Source organism: Rhamphochromis sp. 'chilingali', assembly GCF_963969265.1.
Source record: "Rhamphochromis sp. 'chilingali' genome assembly, chromosome: 2".
Taxonomy (NCBI): Eukaryota; Metazoa; Chordata; class Actinopteri; order Cichliformes; family Cichlidae; genus Rhamphochromis; species Rhamphochromis sp. 'chilingali'.
The window spans coordinates 64557569-64581034 of NC_137930.1; the positions used below are offsets into that span (position 1 = coordinate 64557569).

General features: G+C 40.5%; 2 protein-coding genes across 2 annotated transcripts; one reads left to right on the forward strand and one right to left on the reverse strand.

The window, feature by feature from the left end:
- The first annotated feature begins 136 nt into the window (after positions 1 to 136).
- On the forward strand, positions 137 to 4418 carry uevld (UEV and lactate/malate dehyrogenase domains). The gene is made up of 12 exons (XM_080865414.1): positions 137 to 319; positions 919 to 1003; positions 1087 to 1152; positions 1281 to 1444; positions 1531 to 1672; positions 1759 to 1853; positions 1990 to 2095; positions 2376 to 2546; positions 2632 to 2796; positions 3065 to 3152; positions 3284 to 3407; positions 3563 to 4418. The coding sequence occupies exons 1-12, from the start codon at positions 278 to 280 to the stop codon at positions 3725 to 3727; spliced, it is 1413 nt and encodes a 470-aa protein (XP_080721540.1). The 5' UTR covers positions 137 to 277; the 3' UTR covers positions 3728 to 4418.
- Positions 4419 to 4494: 76 nt separating this feature from the next.
- On the reverse strand, positions 4495 to 23435 carry LOC308386077 (uncharacterized protein). The gene is made up of 14 exons (XM_080865357.1): positions 23282 to 23435; positions 13518 to 13591; positions 13084 to 13169; positions 12849 to 12888; positions 12655 to 12735; positions 12235 to 12336; positions 12033 to 12142; positions 10762 to 10810; positions 9097 to 9217; positions 8803 to 8897; positions 8491 to 8556; positions 8224 to 8323; positions 7655 to 7807; positions 4495 to 7548 (listed from the first exon to the last, which is right to left on the reverse strand). Exons 2-14 carry the CDS (start codon positions 13581 to 13583, stop codon positions 6161 to 6163), a joined length of 2457 nt encoding a protein of 818 aa, XP_080721483.1. The 5' UTR covers positions 13584 to 13591; positions 23282 to 23435; the 3' UTR covers positions 4495 to 6160.
- Positions 23436 to 23466: the final 31 nt, after the last annotated feature.

A 23466-nucleotide genomic window follows, 5' to 3' on the forward strand; every position in this document is an offset into this window, starting at 1 on the left:
TTTGTTTATTTTATTTAAAGAAACTGGCATGGTCAGTATGTAAGGTTGTGCTCATACAGTGTGGTAATGGCGTTACATATGTTTTTGTACCTGCCACTTTGCCGTAGTTGATGTCACAAGTGGGCGGGATCCGTCGCCCTGTGTCGCCTGACTACTCCTTAAAGTTTGCGGAAGTTTGTTTTTTAGAGTTCAAGTGGAAGCAAAGTCTCAGTCTGGTGGAAATCAAAAGAAACGAGGATTATTTTTTATTTTCTTTCGGGGAGTCGTGCTTTAATAGATGGACCTCACGTCAGAGAAAATCCAGCGGATTCTTTCGAAGGTTAGTGATTTATTACGAGCTGCTTCGAAAGATCCTCTTAAGTTAAAACTCAAAACATAATTGCCGGGTAGTATAGCAGGCTAGGTTAGCTGCTGTCTCCCTTCACTAACTAGCCGAACCAGCTCTGTTACTGAAGTCTGAGAGAAACCTGGATGGCAATGAGACGGGAAAAAAGAACAGAATGGTAACTTATTTAAAATAGTAATGAGACAGGAAGGGCAATTAAAAAGTGCTAAACTGAGCTGCTTTCTACTCGTGTCTAACTTTGCGTGGACTGCAGTATTATTGTGCTTCACTTATTGTTGTTTGTGCCAATGAGCATTTCCATTGTAGGTGTGGAATACAGCAATACGCAATGACCTGTTGGACCCTTCAAGAAAATGTCAATATAAAAGTAATTGTTGGGTGTTTTGTTGTCAGAATAAATGTACGATGACAAATGTTCTTACAGCCACAAATAAATTAATTAATGTAAATAAAAGATTACTGTAATGACCCAAATCTGTAGAGAACTGATGTGGTACAATATACCTCATGTGTGTAATATATAACCCAAATACGAAACAGTTAAGTCTTCCTTCTCTGCCCCCTGATATTAGTACAAATTTCGTGATGTTGCTGTTGAGGAGTTGGAGAAAATCAATCGAATCTATCCTGGGATGACGCTATCCACAGGCACATACAGTAAGTTCTTACATTAAACCCATTTACTGCTGACCTTCGCACACAAGAACATTAAACTTATACTATCTTTACTGATATTTCAGCATTTAGTGACAGCACCCAAAAAGACCTTCTGAAATTAACTGGCACCATCCCGGTCCAATATGAAGGTGTGGCTGACCCAAACTCTTCTCACTTGCCTCCCAATTTTGATAGAAAGAGTTGTATAATTTAATAGCATCACTAATTTGAGCATGAGGTCATAATTTTGTACTGACTGAGGTGTCTCTGTCCAAAGGTCGCTCCTACAACTTCCCCATTCAGCTGTGGCTGTTGGACTCCTTCCCATTCACTCCTCCCATATGCCACTTGAAACCCACTTCTAACATGGTCATCAGAGAGGGCAAGCACGTTGATGCCCATGGACGTATCCACCTACCTGGCCTTCACAACTGGGATCATGTAAGATCTTGTACTGTCTGGTTGAAATTTAAAATTAAAAGCGGACAAGGTGCTGAAATGTTGCTGTTTCGTTTCCTCTGTAACAGCCAAAGTCATCTGTGGTGGGTCTTCTGAATGAGATGGTTACCAAATTTCAGGAAGACCCTCCATTGTCCTCAAAGACCACAACAGACAAGAAAGATCCCCATGAGCTCCTGGCGTTTGTCTCCAATTTCCGTATCAGTGATGGTGCAACTCCTAATATATAGTTTTATTATAACTGATGATCACTAATGAGACAAGTAGTTCATAGTGATGGCTTTACTAAATTTCAGGTGGAATCAGCCATCACGATCAACCAATCAACAAAGTCTCAGTTATTGGGGGAGGAGATTTAGGAATGGCATCAGTGATGAGCATTTTATCCAAGGTAATCACCTGATTTTATTGTATTTTTTTTAATAAACTGTTATGTCATACAATTATTATTTCACCAGCTTCAGATGTTAGCAATTCCTATTTTACTATTCAGAAGTGGTTTATCTTGTTATTTGCTTTTCATCCAGTGTAAAGTGGATAAACTGGTTTTCATTGATGTCGCTGAGAGTTCCACCAAGGGTGGCAGTACAGATCTGGAGATTTTCAGTCTGCCAAAGGTTGAAGTATCCAGAGGTACGTCACACTGCACCATCAAATAACCCAGAGATGCTTCTTTGCTGAGTCACCAGTGATGTCAGTTTGATTAGAAGGGAGAGGACTGGCACTGTGCTTGTGTAGAGAGCATATTTGATGACTCATCAGGAAAGAGGAAAAAGAAAACATTTGAACAAGAATGGGAATGCCACAGTCAATGTTTGCTGAATTAACAATGCCTAAGCTTTGTGTTTTTCTTTTACAAGTTTTGCTGTGACAGGTCTGCAGGAATTAATTACCATTGTCTCTGCTGTGCTAGATATCTCAGCCTCTGCAGGCTCCAGGGTGGTCGTGGTGACTGCAAACGCATGGAGCAGTGAACAGTCGTATGTCACCGTGGTACAGACCAACGTTGACTTGTACAGAGGAATAATTCCCAGTCTGGCACGTCTCAGCCCTAGCGCAGTGATGCTAATTGCATCACAACCAGGTCGGTAACAGCAGCAGACACGCCTTCTACTGACTGCTCGGCTCATTATATAAATAACGTACGGTCACTCACTCTCTCTCTCCAGTGGACATAATGACCCACGTTGCCTGGAGGCAGAGTGGCTTGCCTCCAACACATGTGATTGGAGCAGGGTGTAACCTGGACTCGGAGCGACTCAGTCATGTCATGGATATCAACCTGAACACACACAAACCAGCCTGGGTCATAGGAGAACTTTCAGATAACAAAAGTGAGCCAGAAAGAAAGGACTGACTATTTAAATATTTGTTGGTTTTTTTTTTTTCCTTCAGTGAGTTCCTGACCTGTACACTGACGGTTTTTCCATTTACAGATATGTCTTAACCCATTTATTCACCTCACGTGTTTTTCCCCCAACCATTTCAACCATAAGCAGTAATGCTGCACTACCGGTTCAACTTGTACTTTCTTTCTATTCTAAGGACTTGGAAAAAAACACCAGTCACCCAAACAATTACGTTTCTGTTTTTGTCTCACAGTTGCTGTGATGAGTAACTCTGGGTTGAACTCCAGTGCATCACCTGAGATTGCCCAAGGATCCAGCTCTACCAAACCACTGTTAGACAGGTACTGGAATGAATTATTATAACTTTGAACAAAATGTTATAATAACTGTAAAATATTATAAGTGCATTTTTGATCAATTAAGTAAATATTTTTCTTTTTAAAAAATTGTTTATTTTAATTTGTGCCTGCAGAGCCTTTGAGATCATGAAAAATCGAGGCCAGCGGTCATGGTCGGTGGGCCTTTCTATCGCCGACATTACAAATAGTGTCCTGACAGATAAGAGGAAGGTGCACTCTGTCTCCACACTTGCTCAGGTAGCAACACTAAGTGGCTTGTTATTGAAGCAACTAATTCAAATAATGTGAGTGAGTGTGTGTGAGAGAGTGTGAGTGTGTGATGCTTTCAGGGCATTGTAGGAAAGGTCATTGATTATCTTGTTCTAAAAAAAAGCCTTTTCTGTTTACTTTAGGGTTGGGGTGGCATAGCTGTAGAGGTGTTCCTCAGTCTGCCGTGCATTATGGGAGTAAACGGTTCCACACGCCTAGCTGGAGTGTCACTGGGACAGGAAGAAGACTCCAAACTAAGGAACAGCGTTACCTCCCTTTCCAACCTCATGGCTCAACTTAGGATATGAACGATACGAGCGGTGTGGGCGTAGCTGTGCTACTTACTACCCCGTCCTCAGCGGGTGGACTGTGTCTGTGCTGAGGTTGCATGTGGTTTCTCCTTGCACTAAAGTTTTTAGGTTACAGGCGTTACTTCTATTTTGAATTTATATAAACCTAATCACAGCATTTGTTCATCCATTCTCCTCAGTGTATAGCAAATCAGTCAATACTGTCAATGTACAGACAGCATTTTGTGTTCCCAGTAACCACATCTATGACAAGCCGTTCATTTTGTCTGGGTAAAAATGACAATTTGTCACAACTTGATACATGAATGTACAGAAACTTTCTGCAAAAACATAAAAACTTGTGACGCTTGTAGCCTTTAACTGTTTTGTCAAGAACAACCAAAGTTGAAGACAAGAGTGCACTTATACCTAAAATGTATGTTTAACCCATTCCAACAGGAGAAAAATCAGGGTGGCTGCAGATAAAATATGAAGTACGAATATTATACGTACTGTAGGATGCTGGCGTTGAATCAGTGGATTATGTTGGAATGTTCTTTCATATTTAATATTAAGGAACTTCTAAAGGTCTAAATTTAAATCTCGTGCCCTAATGTACTTTGTGTAAAGGAATAAATAAAAAAACTAATTTAAGCACCTTGATATTGAGGTATATACACTATATGATACTGTGGGGTGTGCAATAAATATCTGAAAGCAGTTGTGAATTGTCTTTGCAGAAAAGAGGAGAGAAAAAAAAAAAAAGAACAGATAACCCGGGTTTGTCTCTTTATAAAACTCATAGTTGCATAACTGCACAAAAGCTTTGGTCTGAGCCCAAATCTCACTGATGCCAAACAGATCCATAAAAGGAGTACTGATCCACAATTGGTGGGCAGGTCACATGACAGAATACTCCAGCAAGCCAAAATATACTTGTGTGGGAGCTAAGGTCCAAGTTGTTAGACAAGAATGTACAGTGAGTCTGCAAACCTAGACCAAAGACTTTAGCACTAATTTGTAATTCCATAAAAAAAACAAACCCATTAAGAACAGCAAAGTCTGTAATAACAAATGTCAGTGCAAAAAAACAAAACAAAACCCAAAACTGATGTTTACATACAATGTCATAATTGTAAGAACATAAACATGTTTGACTATACAGTAGTTCCTTGTATTTTATATTATGGCTCAACTTCCATTTCTCAAAAAAAAAAAAAAAAAAAAGTCCTTATAGCAATTAAATAAAACACTAAAGTCACCAATAGCTCTAAAGTATGTGAAGAAACTCAGATGAATTTTTCTTCCTGGTTTATATCAGTTTTAAACAGTGAGATATGGGATTTGCTCATGTATAAGTCTCTGAATATGTGCACATTCATAACCAAGAATAAAAGGAAGAACTATTAACAAGCAGAAGTAGTTTCCCAAAAAGCATCTCGGTCTTTGAATCTATTCTACCACTGAACACTAGATGGCGCTACTCTCAAATAAAGTGTCAATGGATTTTACTGAGAAACTGCTGATGTGATGGAATAAAACCTCATTTTAGTCTTTCCTTAATTAAATTTGATACATGCATGTTTATATACACAGTACATTATTGCTGTGAGATCAAGTATTAGACAAACAGATAACACTGGAACTATTACTTTGAAAAACAAAAGCATCCAAACAAAGAAATTAAAAAGACAAAGTACCCACTGCTACCTGCCTGGGAAATAGCTGACCTGACCAGGCTTCATGTGATATAAACTTCAGTATTTAAAGCAGAGAAGTATCACATCGTTTCATATTGCTGCTGGTGGATACAGCTTTAAACTCTCTGAAAGGTTTGCCTGTGCACTGCATTAGTGGTCCTTTTTTAAATCAAGTACTGACCTAAAAATTCTGTAAAGAATAATAACAGTTTCTCATTACAGTTTGATATACTGTTAGATATGTGAGCCTGCTCACAGTTTGATATAAATTCAGCATAAATGTACAGGCTTTGGTTGCAAGGTCTCATTTGGCAGCCTCAAAGCCCTTGTGTTAGAGTTGCAACCCTCAGTGCACAATGATAAGGTTAAGACACTTTGTTGGGACACTGTTAAACAGAGAGAAACAAACCAATGGTGAAATGCGCAGGTTGTATGGACAAACAGCCTGAAAATTTCTTATTACAATCCAAAAAACTGAAACCTCATTTTCTCACATGACAACAAGAGCAGGCAAGTTAACACTTTTTCTGTGCAGCCAACAGAATTTAAATACAAATTTGACACCACTGCCCATAAAAGAAGGTGCAAGAATCTAATACACGAAGCATGAGCACACGCGAGCACACACACAACAAATTTAAAACTTACTGGCCTTTCACCTTGAAAATGTCTTTGAAAACTAGACAAGCAGTAACAGAGAATCCCAAGCATATTGTCAAAATCAATAACTCAGTAACATTTGTATAACACTTTAAAATGTCACCGACTTGGGCAACTGATGTCCACTTTGAGGCACCCTGCAAAAGTCTGGACTGGACTGGACCAAAGCTACTCCTACTTCTGACTGTCCTGAGGATCTTAAGTGAGTCGGAGGTGACCCGGTGTACAACAGCGGTGCTGGGAAGGCAGAATGGTCTCTGGGGCCCCTGGAGAAAGGCTTAGAATAACCGGGTGACATGGCTTTGTGCGGGTCTGAACAGCTGGCAGTGGTGCATTGGAGGGGACTAAGTCTGTCGGCAAAACTAGGTGGAGGAGGGGCAAGGATAGGATCCTCCACCCAACTGCCCTCTCCTACATATTCTGGTTCTTGTGGCAAACTGGGAAGGGCACATAGTGAGGGAGGGGAAGCAGAGTGATGCATGTAGACAGGAGGTGGAGGCAGAGGGTACACAGCAGGGTCATATTCTCTGTTGTATGATGGGTTGTTGTGCAGGCTAGGAATTTCCTCAGGAGTGGAGCTCAGCACTCTTTCTAGATTACGGTCATCTTCATCAACCTCCGAAAGGTTGTCATACTGTGAGGTGTTAGAAGGCCGTCTATCTCCTGCAGATACCGGGACGTATAGAGAGACTGGGAACTTGGTTGGCTTTGGGGGAATTCTGGGAGAGGAAGACGAATCTGTGAAGGCACGATTGGGGGAGGGTTTTGAGGGCAAAGATTTTTTCTGCAAAATGTCAAGTGATGTCGGAGGTTTAGGGTATAGTTTTGGGGATAGCTTAATTTGATTGACCAGTGGTGAGGCTGAGCGGGGGGAGTGAGAGCACTGCTGGATACCCGGGCCAGTCCTAGCTCCCAGATGGGGCGAACAACCTCCCAGTGGCATTTGGTCAATCTGGTTAGGGAAAATGAAAGGTGGAGGTGGTAGATCAGGGAGATCCATGATTTCCTCCTCAGCTTCCATTGTATGCATATCCAAGGGAGGGGGCTCATAGGGTGGAGGCCAATCCACAGGTTCTTCTTGGATCTCTGTGACTGAGGTCTCGTTTTCCTCGTTGCCCCTCTCTTGACTAACTGCTGGGAACAATTCCTTAACATCTCTCCTTACCCCTACTTTTGGAGGGATCGGAGGATTTCGACAAGGCCTCAGAGAAGATGGTGTCCCTTGTGTGTGAACCACAACAGGGTCTGGTGAAGGCAAACTAGGTGTGTTTGGCCTGGAGAGGCTTCTTGATTCCTGGGGCTCTTCAAGGGAGGGAGGCTGATGTGGGGTGATGCCAACTGTTTCCTGGGTATCTGTACTGGGCTGGCTCTCAGACTGCGGACTTATTTTGACCTTCACAGAAGAGTCAGGCTGCAATGGGAGAAGGAGAACTGGTCTCTCTTGACCCAGAGGCTTCTTGGGTAACTCATCTGACTTGGCTAAAAAAGGAAACAGAATTTGTGGGTTATTACAAGACAAACGCTGTGGACAAAGAAGCTTAGGATGGGGGGGGGGAAAAAGGCCTGTAAAAGAACATAGGTGCACCTGGAGGAGGTTGGTCCAGCTTTTTACTGCGTAGTTCAGTCATTGCTGTCTGCAACTGTTCAACTACAGCATCATCAGGCATGAAGAAAGAAGCAGCCAGCTGCTCCTGAAGAAATTCTCTCAGGTCCTCTAACTGAAGTTTCTGCAGGCGCTCTGATTACACACACAATACAGACAAAGGAGGAGCAAAGTAATCTATGAGGATAATCTCCATGAGGTGAGGAATAGAAATGTTACTGTTAAAAAGAGTAGTTAAGCTCAGATGTAATGTTTAAAGATACCAAGTAAAGAGATGCCAAGTAAAGAATTGGCCTGTTAAAGGAGTTGTTTTGCAAGAAATCAACCAATGTGCCGAGCCAGTGCTAGAGTATGCCACCCAATGAAAAATCAGCTTTTGATTCTTCTCCACAGCAACCGACTACTTCTGTTATGTAAGCCATCCAGTTAGGAAGCAGCCAACCGAGAGGAAGCGTGCGATGTAATCCACACAGTAACACACACTCGTGTAGCAACAGCAGCCGCGGCCGTATCTAGGGATAAAGCGCGGCATGGCACAGCCTCATACTCACTTTTGTGTAACTTGAGGATAGTGTAAGCCATAGCAGATAGCATCTTCTCCCCTTCCAATATGTAGATGTCCCATAAACGCAGGGTGAGGGTGAAAGGTGTCTGTTAATTTAAGAGTCAGTCTCATCAAAACATAATAAAACTGCCATAGGTGTAGTTCTAATTTAAAAGTGAAAGTAAAAGAAAGCATTGTGAGGCACTCATTAATGGGACTAGATATAACCCCCCCGAAAAAACAGTGAAGATCTGGAGGAAATCCAAATACTCACTCTTTCAATGAAGCACTGCAGAAACCATTTTGTGGTGTAAATCCCTGTTGTCATCTGCTCCTTGTCCTGTGGAGCAGGAATGAATGCGAAACTCTGCCTTAGAATTTGTTTTCAGTTATAAATCTCGCTTTCCAAATACTCTGGGATCTAAGATCTGCAACATGCGGTCCTTTGCAACATGAATTAATCAAAAAAATGAGAAATGACCTGATTGTTTGAAATGAGTCTGAACTTCTAAGGTTTCAAAGAGCTCAATTACTCTTGTGGATGGAAGGATGGATGGAAGGCATCAGTCATCAGTCTGCTACTCACCAGGTGTTTCTTGAGCTTAGGCAGCATTTTGGACAGGATTAGCTCATGATGAGCCTGGAAACGGTGCAGCTTGGGAAATCCCGGGATGAAGAACCCTAGCGGGGAGGGAAAAAAATTAGTCAGCAGACTATAAATTGTGTATGGCAATAGCAGAGATGTATTATATACAAATTAAAGAGAAAACGATTACTAAAGTTAGTAAAGCATCCTTATATTTTTAATTGGTTTTAAACAGTACAGTTACTTCCCAGACATTAATTAGCTGTGCTTTCCTGTTTCCCATCTCTGTCTCACCGTGCATGGAATGCTTGTTGTCGGTAAGGAGTTGGGACAGAGCCCAGAAGGCATCCTCCTCATTCAGGTACATGAGCAAGATGGCAGCGATCTGACTCATCCCCTGGCAGTAGCTCACCTCCTGGGGGAAGACAGGAGCAGAAATGGCTTTAGTTAAACAGAACGGGCAAATGAGAGGAAGTATTCATAATTTAATAGCGCGCGCACACACACACACACACACACACACACACACGCACACACACGCACACACACGCACACACACACACACGCTAAGAAATGAGGGAACAGAGAGCATCTGAATGTCTTATGAGGTCTGAAGACAGACTCTGGAAGTTTTACTGTACACAACAAGATGTAGTGTTGGTATTATCAGCACTTCAAACCTGGATTGTACAAATATGTACACTAGCCAATCAAAGACTCTCAGTAATGTCATGCATCCAGCTTCAATTACTGACAATATGACTTCACAATGATTCAGTGACTTAAACTAAACTAGCCCTTGGCAAGCACATACATGCAAACACAGACACATGCTTAGTATTTGTCCATATTAAGGCTGATTTATTGTGTAGCTACCAACGGACACGACAGAATATCCTTCCAAGGAAAAGCATAAATACAGTTAGGGTTATGGTGAGGTTAAACTACACATTCCCCACATTCTTCACTACCATCACATAGGCAAAAAGAACAAACATGCCTCCCCCCCTCCAACTCTCTCTTCCCTTTTCTCTCTTGGCTCTCCTACTGACCCAGTTTCTTCTGAGCAGTGTGTGAGAAGAGGGGAAAAAGGAAAAAGGGAACGACACATGCCCATTTCCTCTGGCTCAAACACCTCTACCACACAGGAATCGACTACAAAAACCAATCAGAAAAACAGACTTTGGCTTGCCTGCGTGTGGTGTACTCTTCAAAAGTCTATTGCTAAATTTCTGCTAGTTGAAAAGCGTAGGAATATTAAAATCTGTTCAATATGAATGCAAATGATAGATGTAAGTGTTCAGACACAGGATACAAATGCATACGAGTGCTGGTGATTCTGTGCATGTGTGTAAACTCTGAATTTCACCATGCAAAGAGAAACACTTGGAAAAATACACTAAGACCCTCAAGCAGATGCATGAAAAACTCATTATCTCTGCCTTCAGATCCACAACTGTGATTCAAAGACACTGGTGCAGAGACACTGTTAAGATGACTGCTAAGTGAAAAGTAACCAACTTGGCTTCTATGAGAAATGAGGATGTGAGGTTTGTTTTTCTAAAAGCTGCGCTTAGCTGGAAACAAGGCATCCTCTTACATTAAGACAGAATAAAATCTTAGAACAAAAGAGAGTGAATTGGCTTAATATTTGTCCTGAAGCTAAAATATTGTCAAAAGGGGAAGTTGGTCTAATAGTGTGAACAACGGTCTATCTGCTACACTGTGTAGCAATTAGGCCAAGCCAGTCATAAATAAAAGATCTCTCCTAAGGCTTTAAACAAGAGTGACAACAGATGGGTCTGGATAGCTCGGCCTGTTTTCCACTGTACAGAAACTAACACTCTTGATGGATGTGCTGCTTGTTCCTGTGCAGCTAGTGTACACAAGACTCCTCCATATTATGCAACACAATGTTACCGTAAGTACGGACACAGATACACGGACAAATTTGCTCACCGTGTTGTAGACAGAGTAAGCAGCTAGTACGTGAAACAGCGCCTGTTGCCTGGAGAGAGAACAGAGAAGCCACCAGTTAAAACAACCAAACAAACTGAAACGCTGTGTCGGAGTAAAGCGGTTCAATTGAACCAATTATTTTATCCACCCAGTCGCTTAATCAACCCTCAGTATTGTTGCTACACATTTAAGTCTTAATGTGTGACAGGACTTCTTTTATGGCTGAAGAAAAAAAAAAAAAAGACCAAAAAGTTAACTTTTATGGTTTTCTTTTCGTAATGACCTTGTGAAGTAGAGAAGTATATATTTTGTTCATGATATGTGAAAATATGCTGTCATATATGGAAAGCCCCACAGATGTTCCAGAAATTACATCTGATTACAACTGCTTCAGACCTTGAACACAGGCGGCCAATGTGTGTAGGCTAATGTGTACAACGTGCACACGGCGTAGGGATAGTAACAGATCTAATGTACGCAGATGTAGATAGGACAATGCCCCCACAGGCTTCTATAGTAAATAGATGTCTTATGGACAGGGACAGAGACAGGAAAGGAGCTTTAAATAGCTGTCAGTTTCTCAGTGTGTGTGAGACAGCTGCTGACTTGCAGGGAAGGAGTGGGCAGCCAGGCAGGATGGAGCGGTGTTTTGGTCTATTTGGACTCGGTGGCTTTGAATTGGAGGGGAAGTACATTACAAAGGGCAAAAACAGAGCACTCAGTTACACACTCAGAGTGAAGAGTAACACATAACAGCGCCTTGCCCCAAGCAAATACAATGAGAAACACAAGAAGGTATTTAGTGTTTGGAAGGTAAGTCTGTGTACATTTGGTGATATAAGTTTCTGTTGTTGCAGTGGTATTACAGTACATGTGACGCCAGCGCACATTTCTGTATAATGCCATTTCCTGTGGGGCTTTGCGCACTGACAGGAAGGCTAATAAAATGCAGAGAGGAGGAAACCACATCTTTGGTTTTGTGTGTGTGTGCATGGCACTGTGTGAGTGCGTGTGTAAGTGGGGAGGGGACAGGGCTACTGCAACGTTTAGGTCAGAGGTCACACCCTGCAGGAACCTCTGTCAGGGGAAACCTGGACATGTGACCTGACAAAACAAAACAAAAAAACCTGACAAGGCCACTTGTAACAAAAAAGAAACAAAAAACAAAAAAACAACAACCAAGGTTTAACAGTTTGTATGTGTGTATAATGTGTTACATGTGGATACAATGAAATACTTCAGCTTCCTCCTGAGTGAAGCTAAGAACTCACTTGACTCCAAAGCGATCCATGAACATGATGTGGTTCCTGAAGGTTCTGTTAACATCCAAGTCTATCTGCTTAATTTCTGTGGAGAAGTTACGAGCCTGCTGCTTCATTTTCTGGATAACAGGGGAATGACATTTCTGTGTGTAAAAACCAGGACACAGTTTCTCAAAATCATAGAAAATTGCCAACAATTTTAATAGCTTACCTCATATTTACCATCTTGTTTCACCTTCTCTATGTCTAAAAGCAAGGCCCAAGCTTGTCCTCTAAGTTGGAGAGGAATACCTTTATATACACGCTTCGCCAGCTGAAACAGATGTGACAGAAACACATGAACACAGGCGTCACGTTTGAATGCTTCTTGAGGTGTACGCCTTTTAGCTCTCTTGATTGACACGGATTCATCTCATACACTCATGTACTTGTTTTTTTTTTTTTTAGCCATCTCCTCACGATAGTCTGGTAAGAGGAGATGGATAAAGGAGTGAGCTGTGCTTAAAAGAGGAATGGAAAACAGATTATAAAAAGAAACAGAAATAGTACATCAGATAGCCAAGCAGAAAAAAGGAAGCATGGGCTAAATTAAGACATGTTGGTGTCTGAATGTTGATGGGTGACTATCGACCTTTTCACTGCTCTTGTATTTGTCCCATTTCTTCACCATCTTCAGCCATTTCTCAACTCGCTCGAGCTCCTGCTGCTTTTGCTGGAGAGAAGAAAGACAAAACAACATGTGGTTCAGTGCATGTGAGAGTCGGACATAAATAGATCACTTGAATGGTAAAAATATGAAGTAGCTATACGTTAAAATGTTCATACCTTTTCTTCAAGCACACTTGGTGTTGGAAGCTCTTCCTCACTGGAGAAGGGCAGGAATACACAATATGTATCAAAGCGGTAGATTAAGAGAGTAATCTACATTTTATAATGATAAAAAAAATCATCATAATCTGAGAAGTAGCATAGACAGAACGATGGGACCAATTCAATGCAAGGGAATGTGCACAAATTTAAAATAGTGCAAGGTAGAGACCAAAGCTTCAAATGTACTTACTGCAGGAAGCCAAAGCGGTCTGTGATTTTATAAATGCTGTAGTCAGCATCCTCCCACGGATCAATACTGACACCCTCCTGCCTGCCCTGAAACACAAACAGTTCAAATCATGCATATTTGGACAGATCCATTATTTTCCTCTTTAAACCCTGCGAGTCAGTGCACTACATTTTAAATTAGGAGCCTGAGACATGAGCCTTGACATTTTCTGATGATGTTCTGCCTTCCTGACAGATGCAATTGAGACTTAGCCCATGCAAAGGTAGGGAGCGTGTGAATGCTGATCTGTGTAGTATCCTCCAAATGAAACGTGACAATCTTCTGTGGCTACACCTCTACAAATGCATTATGCTTTGCAAAAATATTCTAAGTGTAACCACAAATTGGTCACTATGGAAATGTTCACAGTCACAGGTTTTCCTGTAAACACCTACCTTGTCATATTTAGAGATGATTTCAGCCCGTTCTTCTGCTATTAATGTGTCTATGTCCTTCTTCATGTCAAAATCTATAAGAAAACACACAGAAATAGATTAAGAGAGTAATCTCTCTTAATCTGTGTATATGCCAATGCATTGGCATATACATTGGGCATGTGGAAGAATATTGACCTAATATTGAGGTAAATATTGATTTACTGCTGATTGGTATGGTAGGATAATTACACACTTGATCCATGATATAAAATGTTGCTTGAATGTAAAAGAGATAACTGTAAGATAAAACTGCTACAATCTCCTTGCATTAAACTTAACGAGATCCCTCCATAAAAATATGACACATACAGAAATTGTGGGGTAAACAGCCTATGAGTGTATGCTGGAGTTGGTAGAGGGCTTGAAACAGCACGAAGCAATGCAGCGCAGCAGCGGCACTGACATGTAGCAAATTTCGAAATTTAAATATGGAATATAACGGATGAGGCATGTTACATGTTTATGACGCAGTGCAGTTAGAGTTGGCTGTCTGAATTAGCTTGCATGGTATTGTCCAATGCAATTCTTCACATTGACTTTTTGAAGAGTGTTTGTTTTAAAAAGGTTACACAGGAAATTAGAATAATAAGTCAGCTCTTTGGAATAATACTATGTTATACTGATTCTCGACACATGCAGCCAACAGAAACCTCAGGCAGTAGATTTTTCGTAGCATGCCAAGCAGCAACAGGTGTGAATGCACCTGTCATCTCACACAAAGACCCTTTAACTTTTCCCTGCAGACCCTTACTCATTGTGCTGACAGGAGACATTGCATTTGAAGCGATCTACAATTCACAAAACGTACAAGTTCAGGATGCAATTTGTTTCTCAGGTGTCTTCCCACACACATAAAAAGGTATCCAGTGCTGCTGAAATATGAGCACTTCTTGGGACTCTCCTACAATTAAGCCTAATAATGGAAGAGGTTTGCCACAGTAGAAACAGGTGCTCAGTGAAACCAGACCTCTGAACAAATGGACTCTGTTGCTCTTTGCTTTCCTTTTCAAAATTTCCCTTTTCTCATCCACCTCAGCTTGAGCCATTTCAGGGTTTTGATGGCATCAGCATACTTTCTGAACAGCTGTGTAAACCGTCTGTGAGGTGAGCTCGGTAACCAAAGTCTTATCTTACCTATATCACATGATCAGATAATTTGGTCTTACTAGTGTATTTATCATAGGCTAAATAAGTCGTAAAGAAATAAATTAATAAAAAGCTGAGCACGTTAAGGCAACTATTGTTGTGATCTGGTGCTATATAAATAAAACTGAATTGCACTGAATACTTTAACTATGCACACAATGTTTTTTAACATCGGAGTTGATGTGTGGAGTGTCATGGCACCACATTGTAAAGCTACATAATTGTTTTTCTTAATTAATCGAATTTTTAAGCCCTCTTGATTTAATTGTATTTTCACAATTATCAAAAGTTTAATTTATGTTTCTCTTCTAAGACATGCACTGAATTTAAGTGAATATCGAGGACTAATCTTATTTTAATGCAATGACTTAGTAGGAACGTCACACAACACGGATGTGTAAGCAAGGTTATGCCAAGAGAACGTGCTCTGTTATTATGAGTTCAGCTTTAATGGTACTGCCAGTGAAACCTAATTCAAATGCATGAGGAGTTAATTGATTTATATGCCAACAACTTTAACACTTATGGTCATCAAAGTGAAGATTGCTTTACTGCATTTTCACATGTTTATAAATGTAAGTTGTAAATGTATAAAATATATATATACACACTCCGAATATGTATAACATTTCATTATGCTTTGTACAATGGAATTTCACTTTTTAAAAGTCCTGTTTGCTGAGGGAATTTCTTTAAAAATAAATAAATAAATAAATAAATAAATAAATAAATAATTAAAGCATCTGTCGGGCTTCATCATTAGGTCTCAGATGCTTTCTTCCTGTGTTGAGTCTCCACACTGCTGATAGCATTGTTTTTGAGCCAGGAAGAAAAGGAAACTAGTGACTGCCACTCCTTCAATAACAGGTTCAAGGAAAACTACAGAAAGAGTGGGACAAAATTCTTCTTCCTCCAGCCATTAAACAAATATTTCAACTCTTTCAGACTTGGACTGTGTGATCAGCAAGAAAGATTTCAGTAAAACTGCAGTTGATCTGTCTGTGTAGGTTCTCAGTCATCCAGGTCAAAGTAATCTAAGGAGCTTGGAAAGAAAAGCGACCGGACTTCTTTAAGTTTTCTGAAGACGTTTCACCTCTCATCCGAGAAGTAAGATCATATCACACTAATACAACTGGTGATTTGCTTATGACTCATAAGCAAAATACAAGAGAAAACAGCTGAGGCTACATCCGTGGCTGCATCAAAGTAATTTACTTTACTGCCCTTTTTAAGTGGTGAACAGGAAGGTGGTTACTTGTGGTCGGGATCAGGGTGTCAACAGATGGAAGCTCAATGGAAAATCTGCTTAAGCAACTGAGAAGGTCACCAAGTGGGAGAAACCTCACACGAATATCACACCTGGGGGAGTTAATATGAACAGGGATGTGTCATTTGTCTAACTGTGTAGAAAACAGAAGGAATGAATAAAGGTTATGTGTTTGAAAGAAACAAAATCGGCCGCTTGAGATAGTGAGAAGATAGTGAGCAAACAGTAAGCTGGAATTTGAGATGGTTAACACCGCTGAACATTCAGAAGAAGAAAAACAAAACAAACAACTGTATGGCTACGTTTTGACAACCATGTTGCTAACAGGGTAGAAACTAAGGCTTAGATGACATCATTTCCTGTTATGACATAGGGCTCTAAATTAGGCTCACATATATAAGCTCACAGTGCACAGTTGTAACCACAAAGAGCTTGCAAAGCATTCTGAGTCACAGTCAGCTAATTACAAGGTCTTCAGCGGTGATGCCGTGATGCGGCAGTCAAAACTTCCTTTACTGATTTATCACTAACATTTCCTATCTCTAAATGTTGCTCACATACTCTAAAATGTCATGGATAAAGCCATAACCAGCCTGGCTTTTGCAAGGAAAAAAATTAAGCCAAGTAGCTTTATTTCAAAGACTTACTGGTAGCACACTTTTAAACAGCTCTCCGCACTGAAAACCAAAAGGCCATTTATAGTTCTATCAGCTAACTGCGGTTCAAAAACTAAAAGATATATTTAATCTCACAGGAAACAGAACACAATTCTCAAATGTTATTTAAACATATTTCTGTTTCCCTTGGTTTCTGATCATCTCTCTTTTGGCTTATAATCAATCTTAATCCGAGCGGATTCCGATTTAAGACAGAGGATTATACAAGCGCCAAGTAAGAATGAAAGCTTGGGATTACAAGTAGTCTGGCAATAACTTACCGTAGGGCCCTGGAAACTAACCACAAGCGCTAGACTCCTATTTAGATAGAGACACGATGACATATTTGCAATATGTGCATGTGGGTTGATATCTTGAACTGAAGCCTTCAAGTCAAACTACCTCAGACAGTTTGTACCAGCACAAGGGCAAAAACACAAGGGAGACGAGCTAAGGTCAAATTTGGAAATACTGGAAAAAAGTTGACCTGAATCCCGAAGGTCAGATTCGTTGTTAATATCTGATATTAATATTGTTATTAATATCAAATTTTTACGTTAATGTATTTTATGTGGCTGTCACTCAAAACACTAACCTCACTGCTGATGGCAACGCAAAGCAAAAGACGCCAGATGTTTCGTTCTTTTGAGCACACGATTAGTCAGCGCTGCATGGTCAGCCAAAGGACACTCAGATCAGACAAGCTTGAACCATGCACCAACTCAGCCTGGTTACCTTGCAGAGTAAACTCTCACACTCACTCTTCAGATGCATATTTTATTATAAACATGTACTGTAAACCACCACTGTTCCTGCAGAGGATCTTACAACCTCACTGTCAGGGTACTAATAAGCATGAAGTGTCAAAGACAAACACATTTTTAATGAGTCACGACTAAGATGTAAATGATCTAAATCTGATGCTTTATCAAGGGTTTCTCACTTCCCTACATCAAATGAAAAAGCAATTCAAATTAAGAATATGGTGGAATTATACATCTGTTGCTTAAGTTTATAATCGTATTAATTACTACAGTCATTAGCAGAACAATTTATGACAATTAAATTGAAAGAATGTCCTGTGGTGCATTCCATTTCCCCCGTCATTACATTAGCTCAGTGGTGTAGCTTTGTGGCGGCTGTGAAGAACAAGTATGTCATTCTAGTTCAGAGAAGGGAAGCTTACAAGCAACCACATGGCTTTAATTTCCACATGAAGAACGCTCAAGTCCCAGATGGCAACAGAGCTCCAGTTTTGTAATGGGTGTCAGACACACAGTGTATGCATGTAAGCACGGATGTGTCCAAGAGAAGCAGAAAAGAGCTGGAAAAAGCAGACAGAGAGCAACGGCCACGAGGTGCCCTCCCTACTTTAAGCAGGGGCGAAGAAAGATGATCATCCAGGGTCAAATTAGATGGTAATAGAGGCCAACTGAGAGCACTATTAAGAGATGAGGAATGTCATAGAAAGCTTAGAACCTACTTAGAGAACAGGAATCATTATTACAACAAACACAAGAGTGACTATTTTTGCCTCTAAAAAAATAAAGTTATGAAACCTCCATTAAAGCAAGACCAAAGCAGCTGAAACAAGATTATTGTATACTCAAGGTGAGTTAATCAGAGAGAATTTTTCCTAAGTACAATATAATGGACATTTAGCTACCAAGTCATATTTTTAGAAGCCACGTTTTAACATGCTCAAAATATGATCACATTAATATAAAAAACAAGCTCAGATATCTCAGTATCATCAACAGCTTCTATATATGGCTCCATACTAACAAACATGTTTGGCAGGTGTGATGGTGCATGGACAAGAGCCATTTGTTTCACCGTGCCCATGCCAGTAGCATTTTTCTCAAGGCTTGCTCATAGTGGCTACTGACTCATAGCAAAGTAAAATAAACTGTGTACTAAATCTTTTCTTGACTGAGCTGAAGCAAACAGCAAGTCCATACTAGGAATTCAAAGGACAATTTGAGACAAGAATAATACCACCCACCTTAGGCCACTTAGAGAAAATCTTACTTTTGAGAAGCTATGGTCTCCTTAACAAAAGATTCCCTGTCTTCCTTACTGTCTGGGCCCTTTCCCCTGCCGCCCCATCTCACTCACTTTTTTGTAGTGTTTATGCATAGAAAATACAGACACAGACGTTGTGGCCCAGGGGGAAACATCCAGAGCTCAGGGACTGAGAAAAAGCACAAAGGCTCAGAATAGCTTGCTGTCCCTAAGGACTTTTTTGTCCTGCTGCACTCTATATTACCCATGTCCCTCTGCCTTATCATTTTTCCAGAGAGAGCCACACAGAACATAGATTATACCAACATTACTCACCATCCAAATGTGCCCTTTTTCCTTTCATGACAAAGAAAAAAACAAGATGGAGCAGGAGGAAGAGGGCTCACCTCACCTTGTATCACTCAGACTGAAAGCAGTCTCTGTTCATTACTGTGGCTTGAGAGCAGGAAGGGGGGGTCTAATTATAAAAATGACCACACAAAGTTTTAGATGCTAGAGAAGCAAGCCCATCGCAGGCCTGTTTCCCAGAGTGCAAGCAATTTTTTGAGGAGTGGTATGAGGAGGACAAGAATGTCAAGGGAAGAATATTTATAAACACAAAACCTCAGATCCTGCAGAGAAAGCCACATTCTCATAAATGGATCCTCATCTTAGGAAAGACACAGTCACAACATAAGTGGTGTAGCTAGAAAAAACCCAAAACCCAACGTATATCCACACTTTAAATAACTACTGTTGTGGTAATGTTAGTAAACTCATACGTGAAGCTGAATGACTAATAAACAGAGAAAAACAGGTTTTAAAAAAAGCAATGCTTAAATCATGCTGATGATAGACAGATCTCATATTTAACCATTTACAAAAGCAGCTTGCTGCACAACAAGCGTCCTTCACCAAATTAAGAGCAAACGCTCAGGTCACATTACTAAGTTCAAACGTAACCTCTGATACAGCTTCCACTCTTTACAAACCATTATATTTTGCCCACCACAGCACAGTGCTAGGTTTTGGAAAGCCAAATAGATTAAATAATTCAAGAAGGTGAACACAAAGAGAGGATGTTACCCAATGAGGAAGAGCCGAAAACGGCCAAAGTCAAAAGCTGAAGAAAAAAAAAGACAAAATGCCAGGCTTACCGTTACACACGGCGCGTGTGATTCGGTCAGTTTTAAGATTGTTTACAAGAACAGAAAGAGAGGATTATGGAAGGGGGACAGCATACACTGGAAGGACACTTAAAGCAGTTCAGCAAAACGAGGTTAAGTATTTGGGGCAAAAACTAATTTAAAGTGGCATCTAGAAAAGACACAAACAGAGCCAATCATAGAGGGGAAATTCCAAGATGGTCCGTTTTAGCCATTCTACAAATGTCAAAAAACAAACAAACAAAGATTTCAGCTATTATCCCATGAACCGACCACTCGTGTCCTCATGGGTGTAGCAGTTTTCAGCCTGAGTGACAATTTACAATCTCAACAGTGGTGTGACCTCAATTTCACTAATGACGGAGTGTGGGAAAAAGAATTGGGATCATTTATAGACAAACTAGCTCATGCAACTGTCAAAATGAGTTCTCGCAGAAACCTAGTTTCTTGCACCATGATTGTGATAAAGTAACATACTGATCAAATGCTAAAATGCTGTATTTGAGACTTAAGGATTATAATAGTGTAAAGTAATTTTATTACACTGGTATCTATAATCTATTTGCCCTCTTATAACTGCCTTCTTAATATGATCATCCTTGTGTATTAATATAATTTTAAAAGGTGCTAACAATCGCAGTCTTCATAAAAGCATCATAAATGCCCCACTATTCTGAGATATTCACGGACTATACTATTAAGTTCCAATCCACTGGATGACTTTGGCTTTTCTGTGCAGAGTTTTCAAGTTCTTTCTAGGAGTGCAAGCACAGGTTTGGCAAATGAGGAACCCAAGTTGTATGTAGGTGTGAGTGTGACTATGTTTGTCTGTATGTAGCCTGTAAAAACACAGAAAAGCTATTCAGGGTGTGCAAAGGTCTATTACGCAATGCATGGTGACACAAACTCCAGGATCTTGTCACCCTGAAAAGAAAAATGTAGAATACTAATGGCTGGGGATATTGAAATATTTTGAGGAAAATCTTACTCATTTCTGTCCAAAATAGCTTCTGTGACATCTACCCTACCATAGATTATGATTGAATAATACTGTCAGATGAAGGGATTTTGACCAGCCCATTTGTGATATCTCGACCTAGCATGGCTCACAACACAATGTGCGAGACATTTTCATACAGATCAACAAGCAGTGTTGCAGCTTCTGGTTCTGATGTAGCTCTCATTTGAAATAGGCCGGACAGCTTTATGCACGATACAGTAAATAAAAGAAAAACAAAAAATTAGACATTATTTTGTTGGTTGATAAAAACAGACCAACACCTGGACTTGCCTCAAGTGTGCCTCGGAACAACTTTTCATAAACATAGCTATAGCCTATACTACTAAGCCCCCACACGCGATATGGTACACCTCCCCAGCTCTGACCACGATTGCATTGCAACAAGATGATCAGAGATTACCTGTAGGTGGTTTAATCATGTGACAAGGCCACTGAAAACCTTTCACGGGTTACACTATTGGGGTAAAGTGTTTCTTTTTCTTCTTTCTTTAAAAGGCTGGCAAAAGGCTTCACTATTCGGTGCTTTTTGTGACACTGGCCCATTTGTAAGCCTTTGGAATCTATCATAAAGCCGCCATTCAGACCAACAAAAAGACTATTGTTGCTTCTCTGCTGTAATAATATTATCCCAACAGAAAACAATGCAAACTCCTGGCTGAAAACGAACATGTGAACCATAAACAGACGTAAATGTTGTATCAGAGTAAAAAAAAGAAAGCGTCTGTGTTTATGGTTTATTTGACTAAAGCCAATTATGATCCTTTCCTCCAAGTGCTAACCAAGGGATTTACTTATTATCTATAATACCGCAGAACATAATACTACATAATTGCTTTTAAGTCTGCTAAGCAGGGATATAAAACAGCAAATTTATAAAAGCTTAATGAACACATCAGTGTTCTAAAAAAGGCAAATTCTAGTGAGTCATTAGGAAAAAAAAGACAAGGATAATAAAATAAGGGCTCACATGCTCTGCCTCACATGTGGCTGACATCCTGCTTGCAGTCAGAACAATGTTTAAAGGGAAAAGTTTTACTCACACACATATCCTAAAGTCATCATGTGCTGTTGGACTCTAGATCAAATTGACGGTTTGAAAACGATGAGATCCACGTAATATTCATTTTTGAAAATGCCATGCCCTATCTGTAAGTGCACACACATTTACAGATTTATTTTTCTCATAAGGGAAAATCTAATATTAAAGGGTGGTTGACTTATTGCTATCTCAAAAGCTTTACAACATAAACCAAATGAAATCAGTTCTTAACTAAAATAATTAGGAACAGATGCAGGAGATAATTAAAGAGGCAGGAAATTGTGACGTATGGGTGGGGTTCTCACAACAAGAAGCAAAAACATAGAAACACCTTTCTGATATGAACAGAAAGCAGCATCTTTAAAAAAACACAGCTGTGAAGTGTGTGTATGAAAACCTAATATAGCACTGACTTAATACGCCTGTACAATACTTCTCATGCTATTACCAAGTACATATTTAAATTAAAGAGGTAATGTGCACATTAGCAATATGCACATCTGTAATATGAGTCTGCAATCCAACACAGGAGAGCTAGAGCTGCTGGACATCTTTCACTTGAGTCTGTCTGTCTGTAACCTCCCCCCACTCCACATTTGAACCAGCCAGACTCCCATTAACCTTCCAGAGGGGGGACCAAACACGGTGTAGCATGACATACAGACCAGCTACTGGCCTACTTTCGGATGCTGGAGTCTGCTTTCTGAGTGGTGGGATATTCAGAGTAAACCCCAGCTGGCTCCAGTTAAAAAACTATGTCGCTTTTCGGACATAAAACGACAGGACATTGTGTCGAACACAACTATAGTTCCCGATTTTGACACTTCTCTCATACCTGCGAAGCATACATTAACACAATGCGGAACTTAAAGATGGTAAGAGCGAAACTGATTAAGAAATGTCTTTGCTTCGTGAGAAAAAACCCCAGACTAGTGGTGTTCGGGTGAAACGCCAGATAATTAAGGACACCGAGTCATCTTCCCTGTTCTTAAACACTTGTCTTGTCACGGTTAACACGTAATTTAACAGCTGGAAAGCTCGCGAGAGTGATGCAAAATCAGAAATTCCCAAAAATGAATACCGCTCCTACACTTGTCTTAACCACAGAGGGTTTGCGAAGTTAGCCAACTTCTCTCACCATAAACCGTATCTGTTCCCTAAAAAAAACCTAAAACATTCACGAGCACAAACCTTCACTTCCATTAACGGTTAACACGAGCGCTTTCTAACAGCCCTGCACGTGCGACTAGTTTTAAAACGAGTGAACAGGGGTTCATTTACTGATCTCTAGCTGGTTGCGCAAGTTGTGAAAACATAACAGGACAGGAAAAGACAGTAACAAACGGGTCGTTTCGTTACAAGCGCTAATCAGATGGAGAAGACAACACAGTGTGTCAGAGACGCTAAACCTGCCTCCGCTCACCTTTTGAAGTGACTTCTCTGTTGCCGCGCTGTACAAACTACATCCACTATTCTCATTCTCTCCCTCGCTGCGAAGGGGAGCTGTCACACCGACGTTGCCACCGCGGTAAAGGCTCGTCCACGAGTGTCGACTACCTCCGCTCAAATCGATGTTGGTCAAACGGACAACCCCTCCACCCCTTCCTC